Raw genomic sequence first — 15,615 nt, 5'->3', positions numbered from 1 at the left:
ATAAAAAAAAGCTTGAACCATTTCTTTCAAATTGCTGTCGGCTTACTATTTGTTCGAATAAGTTGATAATTGGAGGGTCGAAAGGAGATTAAGTAAACTCATACATTGCCAAAGATGTGTTGTATTCTTGGTTTAAAAGTATAGGGACCGTGCGCGTTGGAGGGTCTGCCATCTTGTGGTCTGAATCGGAACCATAAACGGGCACATTTACACGTCAAGTGTTTTCTTGCGCATAGTAGGTTCTGCCATCTTGTGGGCTATATCGGAACAAAAAACATCACATTTACGCCTCGCGTCAAAAATCTGACGGCTCCTGTGCTGCCTCCTATAGTTCATGCACGCTCCCTATATAATAAGAGCGGGTAAAACTAAACATAACTTATTTATAGGCTAATATTGCTTACATGCTATTTATACAATTACGTGCGTCGCATATTTATGTTGCAGGCAGTAACGTATAGTTACTGTGAATATGTTAATTTAGGCATATAGTACATTGTAATTCGGAACACTCGGCTTCGAGTATATTCAATCTACATTATCTTTTAAAATCCTATTTTGTCCGTAAGAAGACATTTTTCTCTAATAACTCTACATTATTTAACTGAGCATAATAAATTAATTTTCACTTCACACATTACTATGAAAGTATCGAGACTGAATATCGATCCCATAATTATATGGCGTTGTGTTCATTAAATTTTAATTCAATCACTTTCGCTCGTATTCCTTAATTAATGAATATATTTTAGCCTAACGTATTGGAACGGGGCTTAGTGTATTTTATTGTCAATTCAATTATTATTATTATTATTATTTTCTCAAGTTTACAATGATTCTAATTGTATGTATTTCTGACATAAGTACTTATTGTAAATAACACATCTATGACAATGTATGCTCAATACAAATAAAGAATATGAATATGAATAAGTACTAGTCCGTATTCTCTATTAAAGAGTTCGCCTTCTGTTTCTTTGTGCACGCTGTGACACGTACCGGTGACAAGCAAAATTTACGCGTATCCAGGTGTAAACAGGTGGTTATATTATTCCCTTTTATCTTTATGTCTTTATCACAAGCAATTTATGTATGAATTGGAGTCGTTACATTTCTAACAAATTTTTATGTCACAATTTCTTATGCATATGCACGCAGAACGTAAATAATACGACGACCTATCTGGCCTGGGTAGTGACCTTGCCTATGAAGCCGATGGTCCCTGGTTCAAATCCTGCGGGGGCAGCATGGTGGCATTTTTATCGCTTGTCACTATGCCTGTCACTTTCGCACTTACATACTTGTTAGAACGTGACGGTGATGGTGACGGGTGATAAAAATGCGACCGTGCTACAGCCACTGGTAAGGGCATGCATTTATTCATGTGATGAGCACGGATATTGCTTCAGAATCATGGGTGCTTTCTATGTATTTAAGTATTTATAAATATTTATATATTAAGTATATCGTGTCTAAGTACCTACAACACAAGCCTTATTGAGCTTACTGTGGCAATTAATCAATTTGTGTAATAATGTCCTACAATTTTATTAATTTAGTACAGCCTATTATTATTAACAGTATCTTATCAGTTAAAAATATTTGTTTTTGAACTGGGAGTCCCATGGGTATTATAAGACACGAAGCATTTCTAAATAACAAGTAATAGGTAACAACACACTTCTAAGAATAGTTAAGCATTTCTAGAAAAAGTGAAAAACTCCAATAAACTAACTCGGTTTTTTAATATAAGTACCCGCGTCGCATTGAGAAATTGTTTACATTGTATCGCAAAACGATTCAACCATCAAAGGGCCGACCGCAAAAACTTAATCAGAAATTTCATTATCTGTCTTTCTATCTCTCTTTCACAGCTAGTGATTTTATATAATAATATCTGAATAAGGAACGCTTCCAGTTTCCATGCGGCTCATTTTATTTCTGAGCCTAAATGTTCTCTAGAGTGAGAAATTGGCAGTTTTTAACCCTATTATTTAAAGTCGCTTAAAATGCGAATTGACTCCCGTCCTGGCTTGGACGTCGCCAGGGCCGGGTGGCGCATTCCAACCTCAGAAATATATGATTATCGATATGATTTGATATTCCATTTAGTGTGTCTCGCTCGCTTATGCAGGTGATTGTGTTATACAAACCAATCGTTAACGCTCCGTAGCGAACGAAACGCAGTGACAGAACTGTCGCACTAATATGGAAAAGTGATAGAGAGAGATGACTACGTTACGCTACGGAGCGTTAACGATTGGCACGTTAGCTACGCGGGCAGTATACTACAATACAACAGGCTACATACAATATACTACAATAAATTAAATTAAACTAAAGCTACTACTTAAATAACTAAAATAGCACAAGAGTACCTCTATAGTCCATGTGTATTAGCCATTTTTGAGAGGTAAATGAATGAATGAATGAATTTATTTTATTTCAGACTTTTTCAAATCCATATTTTTGTTAGTAGTTACACATGTATTAAAAAATGGTTAGTAAACAATGATGACTATCAATAAATTAATAAATTTAAAATTTAAATTAATAAAACATAAATAATCCTATAACAATATTTTCCGGGTGATAAAACTCGACAGCATGTGTTTTCTCACCCAAAAAAATAAGATAGGATTGTCCCATCTCTCGGCAATGGCTTTTAGGATGCTGTTGGTGCTGTTCCATATCCTGTGCATCAGGGAGACGACACGTTTACGGATTATTGTATAAATATGAAGGACATACTGAACAAATAATATGGACCAACTCAGGAATCGCAAAAAAATCTGCTGATTTATGGGTAAATTTCAGCGAATCACATGTCAATATTTTCTATGGAACAGCGGGTGTTTTTTTTTGGCTTGGCCGCATAGTAAAGTTTGCTCAGTATAATTTGTAGCAAAATAATTCCATATTGCTACAGTGCGAGATGAAATCAGTATAAAATCAAATTCATATATATATAAATGGAATGCGCTTCCGGGGCCGGACCCACTCTGCACATAGGTGCAATTTAATTTTAACGTTCCACCAAAGGCACAATAAAAAGGCGCTTACATTTTCCTCGAGGCTTGAAAGGTCGAAGTGCGAAAGCGTGGTCGTAAATAATTGGGACATTTAAGCACGGGATGTATTCAAAGGGAAATTTACCCTATAAATGAAGGTAGTCAGAGTGCTTTTGTGTACAAAATGGTGGTAAATTAGTATGCTTTAGCGGAAGTAGAGTCGCTGGTTTTTTTCGAGTGTGCATATTTTTATCAGAAAGTGTATAGTGACGTTTTTACTAGAAATTTCATTTATTTTGTGAGATTTCAAAGCTAGCAACTAATGAATGGGGCTAAAATCCATCCAGATACGAACATATCCAGAATGCGAAGGCTAAAATCTGACGATAATCACACCTTTTACGGAACCCTAAAAACGTTATAGCTGTATGGGTCCTAACACATATTTTTACGACATTTAAATAAGAATCAATTTCAGCGCTTGCAGCGAACACAATAAGGTATTTTTCCCCGTGCATTATCATGTGTAGATATGTTTCAGATGTACAATTTTTACATTGACGCTTCAATTTAATTTTTCCAACATTCGCTCCATTGGAACATTTTGTAAAGCGTATTTGTGAACGTTAAATAAAGCCAAAACGAACCCACAATTCAATCAGAGAGCATAAATAAAGTCGATTCATGTTGGACTTAATTGAAGGACTTTGATAATTTGGATTTGGGTGCTTATATAAACTCAGTCGTAATAATAAACTTATTATGACCAGCGGTGGCATCATGGTTCCATTTGTATCACTTGTCACTATGCCCGTCACTTTCGCGCTTACATACTTGTTAGAACGTGACAAGCATGGTGACAAATGATAAAGATCCGACCATCTTAGCCCTGCCAATTAATTTGAATAATGATTATTTTATTTATTATTTTATTTTATTTCTTAGGAAAACTTACAGCTATAGTAACAAATTAGGTTTCGAAATAAAAACAGTAAGCCAATTTACAAGTTTCCACAGGTAGAAAATATTTTTAATACAATTTGGCTTTAGAATTAGGATAGTAAAACTATACAGGTATAATGCTGCAATACATTGGGTTTTATTAATTAATTAAGCAATATGATGAAATGTAGATATGAGGATATTATGAAGATATAATGGCAATACAAGTAATATCGCAATAAAGCATTCTAGTTTTTTTTTTTAATACTACGTCGGTGGCAAACAAGCATACGGCCTGCCTGATGGTAAGCAGTATCCGTAGCCTATGTACGCCTGCAACTCCAGAGGAGTTACATGCTCGTTGCCGACCCTAACCCCCTCCCACCCTCGTTGAGCTCTGGCAACCTTACTCACCGGCAGGAACACAACACTATGAGTAGGGTCTAGTGTTATTTGGTTGCGATTTTCTGTAAGGTGGAGGTACTTCCCCAGTTGGGCTCTGCTCTAGATCTGGAATGACATCCGCTGTGCTGTGCCCTACCACACAGAGCGAGATGACATTCACAAGGCCCATACCTCTCTTGTGGACGTAGTTTAAGGACATACCCGGGTCCAGGTCCGGGTCTAGTTGTTTTAGGCGGTTATTCACGGATGGTCTCAAACGAAAAATGACTAGTGTAATATTTTGCCTATATCGCTTTTAGTCTACATCGCAAACGGTCTAAAACGTAAAATGACCACTTTTTTATTTCATTAGGTAGGTTAGGTTTGTTAGTTATCTTCAAAGCGTCGGTGCGAATTAAAAAATCGCTACCTATGTGTTTTTGAGCTACTTTTCAGGAGACGAAAAAAACTGTTTATTTCTCTGTACGTAACATATTTGTTACACCTTTATTTTTTATATAAACGATCTATAGTTTTTACATGGTAAACATGAAGAAAATAAACAGTTATTTCGTAGAAATTTATTATAGGAATTAAAAACCAGAATTTGGCTACATAGCGATTTAAGTTTGGTTCACTTAAAATAGTCATGTGCGAAATTGATACATGGCGATTTATTGCCAACGTTCTGTAGCACAGGAGATGTTACATAGCGGATATTGTAATGAGTTAATACAAGTTTTGTTGCTTGATTTTTATCATCTTAAAGTATTTTAGTTATTAATTACAAGTGAAGTTTTCCTTATTTACTTAAATCAGTAAAAGTATCATTACTGTCAGAACAAATGTAAGATATATACTCAAACTAGAGGAATAAATACAGATACTTGGTACCTATATATAATTTATATTTATTTTAAGAAATCCCGTATTCTTATTCAAAATCATTGAACAAATCACACTAAGATTATCGATTTACATTTTTTACACATTAAGATTATCGTAAAAGTAATGGTAATCTTTGTGTACTTATATATGTTTTTAATGATTGTAAGCCACAATATCTCGCTGGATCAATTTTTGGACGAGTATAATATGGTACCTACTGGTTCATTAGCTTCATTCTATTCATGTCTTCGTTGTGGTAAGAGCTTGAATGTGGCGGTTTGTCGCATTTTGTTTTTATCAGGCATAATACTCAAGAAACTATCTGGCAAAGTTTCATAATAATAATAAAATATTGGATCTAAATAATTTATAATTATAAGATTGAGTAGGCCTTGCGTGCTCCATGCAGGTTATGTACCTAGTCAGTTGGTGCATAAATTGGAGGTATGAATTATGTTAAATTAATAAATTTTAGGTTCAAATTGGATACTGTCAACTTCCATCATAGTGTGGCCTTTCTCCAATATGAGTTGTTCAATTTTGATAGGTACTCGAAGAAGCCGAAAAATTAGACGAAGCAATGCTCAAGACTTTGTTTCTTTTGCTAGGAAGAAAAACCATCAGATATAAGGTAAACTTTTTTATAAGCAGTGTCGTGTTAATTTATGAACTACCTCACTGTTGATATCCAAAAAAAAAACACCATGGAACATTCTGTATGCGGATGCTATATAGTACTTGTTAGTAAAGACCTGAAAGAACTGGAGTCAACACTAGAGCAGTGGCGAGAAACTGAAAAATGCTGGACTGGAAATAAGCAGAAATAAGACGGAGTACAGGCACTGTAACTTTTCAAAGTCTCCGAGTAACGCAACCATACATATGCAGGACACTCCTCTATCAAAGTTTGCGTCCTTTGAATACCTCGGTTCTATCCTGGCAAGCGAATGGAACCATAGAACCCGACGTCTCGCATCAGTACCGGATGGATAAAGTGGAGAGAAAAAGGTAAAGGGAAAAGTCTACAAGATTGCGGTCAGAGCAGCCTTGCTATTTGGTGCGGAATGTTGGACCCTTAAAAAGAAGCAGAAAGATCAACTGCACGTAGCAGAAATAAAAATGCTGCGATGGTCAGGAGGCGTTACTCTGCTCGACAAACTAAGAAACGAGTACATACTTTCCGAGTATTTAAGACCAATTCCGGAGAAAATATGTGAGGGGAGATTCAGGTGGTATTGATTAGGAGAGCCGACCCCAACTGAAATGGGACAAGGCGAGGACATAGAGGAAGAAGAAGAAGTCGTGTTATGTTATACAACATGTTATGTTGTTCAGCCACAAAATAAGTTGCACACACACCGCCTTGTCTTTCATGCTATACATATATATTCATGTTAGTTATGTATTGCCATTTTCTGTTCATCGTTCAGTTTGTTGCTCAGACACCAAGAGCTTAGGGCAGGGAATGGCACTCTGCATGTCCATTGTGACTACTAGAACCGTTGAAGAATGTGTAAATCGTAGGTTTCTTGGAGTACATTATCTTCCTTATAGCCTATGCATGGATCACATTCATCTTTCCTCGGTTTGAAAATAGTCATTTTCTTTTCTTCTAAATTTTCAATAAATAATTTACGTGTAACTGACCCCAAAAAGGTTCTCTCAACATATGTCCAAATACTGTCTCATCTACAAATGATTAGGGACAACAGGCACTTGTTCTAGCCACGGGTCCACAAATCTACATTTAGAATTTTTAGGTGTTGATGTTGGAATTATACATCTATTAATTTTACGTATCTAAGAGGTACTTGGGGTGGAACTTTAAATTCCTAAGAGAAAAGGGGACGGTCGGTTCCTCTCTGGATATTGATATTTTGTAAAATATGTTTAAATAATTTGATATATATTAACCATATCTATACCCCTAAGTTTGACTTTTTTTCTATTTTTTTTTAAATGTGACAAATAGGGTACCTATATATTTACAAACAGACAGAAATAAATAAACAGATTTAATTTTTTTAAATACTCCTCAATTTTATAATAATTAGAAATTCACAAAAATTCTGACGTAGGGGCGGTGCTGTGGTTTATATCCAACAAATAGTGTCAAAATATTTTCAATAACTTTAATATCCAGAGAGGAAAATGAGGACTACGGTAGGTAATTCACTCCACAAAAATTCGCCATGTGCAACATATTGCCATGACCCTCGACGAAAAACAGTGCATTTAAATTCGCTATGTGCCAAATACCACATAGCTACTTTTTTCTTCCTAACTTTGTTCTGCGAGCACATAGCGGAATTAGTTATTTTTTAAACTAATAAAGATATCAAAAAAAGTGTTTAATGGGTCGACGGGGAATTAAAAAAGGAATTAAAATATGAAATAATCAAAAAATCATAAAACAACACATAGCGATTTTTTTATTCGCACCGACGAAATGGCCGAAGGCGCGGCAGCGGGGCTCCGTCGACATCGCTAACGTAAAGATAAAACGACGGAAATGATGTAGGCATTTTGCGTTCTAGACCGTTCGCGATGTAGACTAAAAGTCATATAGGCAAAATATTACACTAGTCATTTTGCGTTTTAGACCATCCGCGAATAACCCGTTTTAGGAACATCGCACGATAGGGAATTGAAAAACCTACTTTATTAACGCTTCCAAATCAGTGTTGAATTAAAATGAACGAAAATTACGATCAGATAGTGAGTCAGCTTACGTACTCAAAACTGAGTACTAAATTGACAGAATGCGTGAAGTAGGGAATCAAACATGTTGACTTTCTTTACAATCTCATACCATTAAGAGGACTCATAGAAGACTGCAGTGGGTCTTTGATTAGGATGCAGCAGAATGCACGCTGAAATTTCCAGCACTACAACTATATAGTCTAGAAATTCAACTCGTAATGAAGTATACCAATCGGTTTTTCGCGTTGTCTAATTTTTTTTTCTTCCTTTCATGAACATATTTTGCCTTGGAATTGCAAAATTCACACCGAAGCAAAGACATTCGATTTAGTTTTGGATATAGTTTAGAGATTTTGGACTATGGTGTTACAGTATCAACTAAGTAATATGGCACTGAAATGCAATCAACTAACACGCACGGCGCACCAATATGCGAATCTAATACCGAAGCTCAATCTTATTTGCTCAAAGATTCATAGAAAAGGAAAATACGGCCCGATTCGAACGCTATACGTCAAACATTTGCTAAAGATACGATATGGATTAGATATGCCAGTGTAAAAAGTGACCTTTCTTCAAATAAAAACCTCTCTTTTCACACTGACATGTCCAATCCATATCGTATCTTTAGGAAATTTTTGACGTATCTATAAGTTAAAATTGGGCTGAGAGAAGCCAAAGCACATTTTGCTCAAATACAAGCGAGTGAGTAGGCGGCCTAAAGCTAGCTCACTAATTGGGTCCCGTATTGGAGAACGCATCGTTAGGCAATGTCCATAAGCCGTGCATGGATTTATGAATAATTCCCGCACAATCGAAATGGATTCATTACACGAGTTGCGTATTTAATTATTTTGCACGGACAGCTCGGTTTTTTTCAATTGAAACACGATTCTGTTTGCAGACGTGTAAGGAAACCTAATCATTATTAATTTTCTTTATAATCTAAAGAATTATGTTTAAATTTTTGTGTTGAGCTATTAATTTACTTGATTAATTACTGTCTGTTTCAATGTAGGTTAACATAATTTAAATTGACATAGTTTAAATTGCTAACCATTAAGAGTCACACGAAGCTCGCGGCCGCCATTCAATGGCAGTTATACTTTCATTTTAATTAAAACGACATCCTGAAATGAAATTTAACATGAAAATTAAAAAAAAAATAACATCTTGTTTGGTACTAGTTTTCGATGCTAGAAATTGTAAAACAAAGAATTTAGAGCAATCGAACTTCGATTTTTCCTTTTTTTTGTTTATTAGGAAAAGGTAAGCATTTGAGCACATTCTCACCTGATGGTAAAGTGCCGATGCAGTCTAGGATGGAACATGCTTACCTAAAAGATGTATGATGTGAATACACTCTCGATTTTAAAAATCTAAATTATAGTGGACTGGGAATAACTTCGCAGGAAGTGAATTCCACTCCTTAGCTGTTCGCATGATAAAGCTGGATGCGTAGCGTTTAGTGCGAATCAGCGGCAGAGTAACGACGTAAGGGTGAAACGCAAGTCCGCGTCTAGTCCCACGGTGGCAGAACGGAGATGGGGGGCATTAGATTATTTAATCCCATCGCACACTCCCCGAAATGTATCCTGTAGAATACCGATAAATAGGCTACCTTTTTACGGTGTTCTAGACTTTGCAGTCTAGCCTCTACCAATTGTATGGGTAACGCTTTTTAGCGGCGGGTGCATGTGACTCTTAAGAAAAAAAGTGCCTCCAAATGAGAGGTTAACAAAAACGAATATCACTTATCAACAAACTAAGTTAACTGATAGCATTTTGAATAAGAGGATGTATCGTGTATATCATAAATGATTGTAATGTGTTTGTATTTAGTATCATTCTTTATACCATTCCCACTAAGTACTCGGAACTTAACAGATAGGCTGTGGGAAAACCGGGAGCTTATACTCATACTCATTTATTTATAATATTATTATTAAAATGAACGAAAATTACGATCAGTACCCCTAGTGTAAATAAATTCGATATCCAAACGTGACGTACGCGTTTGCGTTTAGTCTCATTTTGTATTGGATTTCGAAAGAGCGCGCCAAGCGGGACGTTTTGGAACCTCAAAAGACTTAACGCAAACGCGTTCGTCACGTTATGATGTCGATCAAAGTTACACTAGGGGTACTGATAGTGAGTCAGCTTTGATTAACATAAGATAGATTATTACAGTTGTTATGACAGTTTATAGTTGCAGATTAGATTAATTATTACAGTTTCTGGTAGTAAGTATCAATAGTTAAATACGTGAATGTAAATGCGCAATACGCTCACCCGTACAATGTTAACTTATTTACTTCTAATTCTCATGTAAGTAAATTGTAAAAAATTCTTATGAGTAATAAAATTCTTTAAACCGAATTAATTTTTCATATAATATGTTCTTAAGTTATTAGGTATATAATATATATTCAAATAATAAAATCAATAACAAGGGCTGAATAAATTCAGTAATAAACATAATAAATAGACTAAATAGTATATCCTACATCAATTAGACCATGTCTAGCCTAGATCGTGTAAAGACATTATTTTTCTTTTACGCTCTCGATATGTGTTGACTTAGTTATGTGTAGTCTCGATATGTGTTAGTCACGTCTATAAATATCGGTACTGATAAATTGCCAAAAATATGTATACAGGAACTTGTTGCCCATACATTTATGGCACTTTGTCCGTATCAATATTTTTAGACGTGACTGTACAGTAGGTACTAGTATACGTTAACGTTTGGTCAAAAATACATTTTATAAAATTTTTGAATTTTATTGCCCACAGAAACGCCAACCAGCCGGGAATGACGTTTAGCGGAGAAGAAGAGAGGGGCGCGGGGTGAGCAGGCGCGTGGCATGTGGGTGCTGCTGATGCTGGCGCTGGCGGCGGCCGCCGTGGCCGAGTGCCCGCGCCACTGCGAGTGTAAGTGGCGCAGTGGCAAGGAGTCCGCGCTGTGCGCCCGCGCCGGCCTGACAGCCGTTCCCCCGCGCCTCGACCCCACCACGCAGCTCCTCGACCTCTCTGAAAATAAACTGACCACCCTTCAGAACGATGCTTTCGCCTCCGCCAACCTTCTCAATCTCCAACGCCTTTACCTGTCATCTTGCAGCGTCAAATTTATCCGACAGCACGCCTTCCGCGCTCTAGTGAACCTAGTAGAACTAGATTTATCAAAGAACAATATACAATCCGTGCCATCACACGCCTTCGACTCAATTTCCGAACTCCGAGAGCTGAGGCTAACCAAAAATTCAATTATCAAAGTCAAAGATGACGCTTTCATAACAGTGCCCCATTTAGTACGGCTCAGCCTTAGTGAGAATAAAATAACCGAGATAGAACCGAGAGCGTTTACAGGGTTGGAAGGTTCACTAGAATACTTGGAACTGGATAAGAATAAACTGCACGTTCTCCACGTAGCAGTTTTGGCACCATTACGGTCGCTGAAGGGATTAGAGCTTGCTGGAAATCCATGGGAGTGTACGTGTGCTTTGCGACCAATGAGGGATTGGATGATTAAGAAAAATGTCCCCGCAACAGTAGTTCCCGATTGTTCCCTGCCTCCGCGGCTCATGTCCATGTCTTGGGATCGTCTAGACTTGGAAGAGTTCGCCTGTCCTCCAGAAGTCAGTGCCGCGTCTAATAGTTTTAAAAGTGTCGAGGGGGAAGAAGTGACGTTAGTGTGTCGAGTGAGCGGCGTTCCCGCACCGCGGGTGCGGTGGGTGCGCGCGGGCCGCCTTCTTGCCAATTCTAGTTCTAATAATGTAAATTCCGGTAGATCTTTTATATTACGTAGTGAAGGAAAAACGAGTAATTTAACTATTAAGGCAGCAGATATGCAAGATACAGGCTCGTATACCTGCAATGCAGAAAACCGAGCGGGAAAAGCAGAGGCGGTTGTGAGCCTGGTCGTGGAGAAGAAGCCACAAGGCAAAGGCTTCGGCGGTCGCGCTCTCATGGCCGGTATGGCGGTGTCCGCGGTGATAGTGTTAAGTTCATGTTTAGTTGGACTGTGCGCATATGAAACTCGCAAAAAAAGACAATTAGATAGGTGGAACGAACAGATAGTGACCACTAATCGCCGCGATGACAATTATGAGAAGATAGAGGCTAATAATAAGGGTGTGGTTGAGGTGCCACGGGTGTTGCCGGTGGACAGCGGTCGGAAGAGGGGGGACTACAGGAACGTCCCCTCGCACGACCCGGAGGACGATTGCGCAGGTTACTTACGTGAGGAGGTGCGCGATGAACGAGACCCCATGGCGCTGTCCTTTGACGCAGGTTGGCGGAGACCTGAGTTTGATAACTCGGTCAGCAGAAATGGAATACTTGAACGAGATTTGCATATACCCCGCTTGAAGGATTACAGCAAACGGTAAATAATTCATTGCAACTTGCACGGAGTTTTAGCTATGTAGAATTATGCATCTTAATGCACTTTCTGAACCTTCCTAGAAATAGCCACAACGGAACTACCTACATAAATATATTAAATCTTGGTCAGAAACCTAGCTACTGTTTTAGAAAAATTAATATCACACAAAGTTAGAGAAAGAAGGAACGGAAAATTAAAATTAAACACTATCAAGCGGCCGATTTTTCAATTTCTTGCGCTCGATTTCGTGTCTCCCTTTAATTCTATCCCCACTACTAGGCATTTAAATTCAACTAATAGAATTGAAAATGAGTGGTGAATACCACTGGATTCTAAATTTCTTTCGCTCGTATTTTAAAAATAGCATATTTCGCCATTTTCAACAAATTTTTGAGTGACAAAATTCAAAAATCGCCCTCCAGGTCTTGAATTGAGATTACTACCACGTTTAGAATAATGGATTTTAATCGTTTTGTGAAATGTATGTATGAAGACGACACCTAATCGACTTTTCGAAACTCGTGCAATGTGTGTGACAAGAAAATCAACGCATTCTTTGTAGAGTGTCTCTACAAAGTAATTCTTTTACTTCTCTACAAAGTAATTTGTATATCGTATTTTTTTAATACGTGAGGTAAACTTTAAAATTATTTCAATATTTTTTTTTTGCAGTTCCGACGAAACCCCCGAGTCTGTCGCGAGCTCAACATCAACGGGTGTGTTGAGTGCGCACGCCGAGCACTCGTCGGCCAACCGCTTCAACAATAACCCGCGCGCGCGTCCGCGTCTGCGCCACGAGCGTCTCGACAACGACCTCTCCGGCAGCGACAGCGAAAAAAACTACCCAGATCTCATCGAGATGAGTGCTCTCGGCACCTCCTCATACCTCCGAAGCGAAATGAAACACGACCCGTACTATTTCTATACGATCCCCAGGAGAAAAGACGGCGAGAGCCGAAGCCCCCTTTTAAATAGTAGAAGAAACAGTTCTGGCGGCGATTCTGGAACCTTTTTTGACCGGATCTACGATAAGAATCAGCCGAGGAACGTTGGTCGACGCTCTAATAGCTTTCTCGACTTATCATCGGGCGGTAATCGGTTGCGACGTAATCCGAGCTTACCCTCGTCTCCAGCCCGGGAGCAGCCCACCGTGCCGTCCGCCACCCCCCTCCTCGATCTTTCCGGCCTCCGCGACTATACGCGCATGGATCAGCCGATGGAGGACTTCGATTTCCGTGCTTCACAACTTGAAAAGTTTCTAGAGGAATATCGGACATTGCGTGAACAGTTATCGAGAATGAAAGAGACTAGAGAGAACCTGCAGAGGAATAGAGCGGTTGACAATGAGGAGTTGAGGTCAATTTTGAAAGGTAAACCTAGTGTGGCTGTGACTGAGATGTCTTCAGGGGCGCTGGCGGATGCGGCGTCGCCGCTGGCGATGAGCCCGCCGGAGTACAAGCCGCACCAGCCCCGCCCGGAGTGGCTAACCACATTACTTTATCGCAATTAAGTCTCTGTAAATAAATAGCATTAATATTTGAACTGATGTTAGAGTAAGCATAAATGTTTGTAAAACATTCTTTGAACGTTGAAATAAAACATTTAAGGAAATCATATCCGTTGTTATTAATTGCGTTTTTATCATCATCAAAATCGGGCATAATTACCTACAGCTATTCAAAATAAATTAAACCCCTTAAGTGCCGGATATCGAAATTATGGTTATCATTTATTTGACGATAAATTCAATCAGAGATTACCGCACAAAGCGTTTATTGTAAATTGATTGTCATTCAGACCAGAGTTTGTTATTCCCCAGGAACCAAAAATGGGTAAAAGGATATTGCGATAATATATATATATAGAAGGTAGGGTACGAAAGTAAATATCAAGAAGGTAAGAATTTTAATGTTTTATTCAATTAATTTCAATTTGAAACGATCCAAGTAACAGTGGGATTCTTTCCGGGATAAATTTGCAGGAAGTTAATTCCTGTTTTTGCCATATTGTTTCTTTATTTAATTATATTCTATCAGTCCGATTTGAACGTCGCTATATGGACCAAATGTGTAAATTGTGTATAATAACTGCAAACATTCTTGCTGTCTTAACATGTTGATAACTTTATTGTAATTACTGCTATGATTGAGCATTAAATTGTCACAAACACCGAAGCTCTAGATTTTAGATTTAGTAATAGATAAAGCGTAGCGTGTCAACTTAATACAAAATTATTCCTGAATTTTACAAGTCAGGAGGCTCAGGAGATATCAAAGTATTAACGAAAATTCATTTATACTAAAAAAATCCAGAGAAGTACATGTCGTATAATAAATCGACATAAAATTAAGCAATTAGTTGAAAAGTTAGGTCAAAAATTTAAAGAAAAATATGAATATTTAGGACAAATATACTTGCTATTTGTAGAAAGCCGTGGCCCCCAATAGTAAATAATTTAAAATCTGTCCACTCTTCTCCACGTGAGGTCAATCAAAAGGCTGATGTTGTCAGCAATATAACCAACAACAATCCAACAACAAGTAAAAAAGGACCTAAAAAAAGGACCTAAAACTAGCTTTGTGACATTCCATTTATACTAAAATTTGACGCCAGCGAGCAAAGCTAGGGTGGAAAGCCAAAATTGCCAATTAAGATCAGTTCGTGTGTGCCTTTAGGTATGTTTTTCAGCAATTGAAGCAATATACAGTACATAAGAACTTGTAGAAATAGCTCCATACGAAAAAACACTTTCGAATTAAAGATAAACCCCTTTTAAAAGAAGTGGACGCAGCGACCACGCAGCATCGACGCAGCGGCCAACAGCGCCAGAATTTACAGCCACAATAAAAGTATCGCTTTTATTGTCGAACACAATTCGCCCGGACAGCTGTAATTGCGAATGCGACTGTCTATTGGTTCACAAATTAAACCCACTACTTTAGTTTTACGATTGCGGAAGAGGCTGATTGTAATGGCTTGTTGAATTAAAAAAGGAGAGTTATGGTCACAGTCTGTATGTAACAGAGCGTATGCAAAAGTTCGACGAAAGTTTGATTGAAATCTACATGGGCCAAGCAAGATAGGTACATTTTTAGGAGCAGTTTCGTCTTTTGTGTGAATACAGTGCGTGTCATATAAAACATGACTCGTGACTGAATGTGATAACCATTTGTCTAAAAGATCACTGAGGACTTCAGAATTTTCCTGATAATCTGGATATAGTTCCTGTCATTCATGATGACGCGCAGATTTGCAAATGTAACCTTTAATAACATAATAATACGAGTCAAGGCACGCATC

The 15,615-nt window shown here is 37.9% G+C and overlaps 1 protein-coding gene across 1 annotated transcript in view; it reads left to right on the top strand.

Moving 5' to 3' along the window:
• The window catches only part of LOC133515356 (uncharacterized), a 131,055-nt gene extending 117,124 nt beyond the window's left edge, over positions 1 to 13,931 (top strand). The window contains exons 3-4 of the mRNA XM_061847885.1: positions 10,725 to 12,315; positions 12,988 to 13,931. Of these exons, the coding sequence (XP_061703869.1) occupies positions 10,796 to 12,315; positions 12,988 to 13,825 (2,358 nt within the window). The 5' untranslated portion in view covers positions 10,725 to 10,795 and the 3' untranslated portion in view covers positions 13,826 to 13,931. The remainder of the gene's footprint in view (positions 1 to 10,724; positions 12,316 to 12,987) is intronic.
• Positions 13,932 to 15,615: the final 1,684 nt, after the last annotated feature.

This window comes from Cydia pomonella, chromosome 2 (genome assembly GCF_033807575.1).
Source record: "Cydia pomonella isolate Wapato2018A chromosome 2, ilCydPomo1, whole genome shotgun sequence".
Taxonomy (NCBI): domain Eukaryota; kingdom Metazoa; phylum Arthropoda; class Insecta; order Lepidoptera; family Tortricidae; genus Cydia; species Cydia pomonella.
The sequence above is the reverse complement of the archived record's forward strand: the minus strand, read 5'-3'. Positions and strand labels throughout refer to the sequence as shown.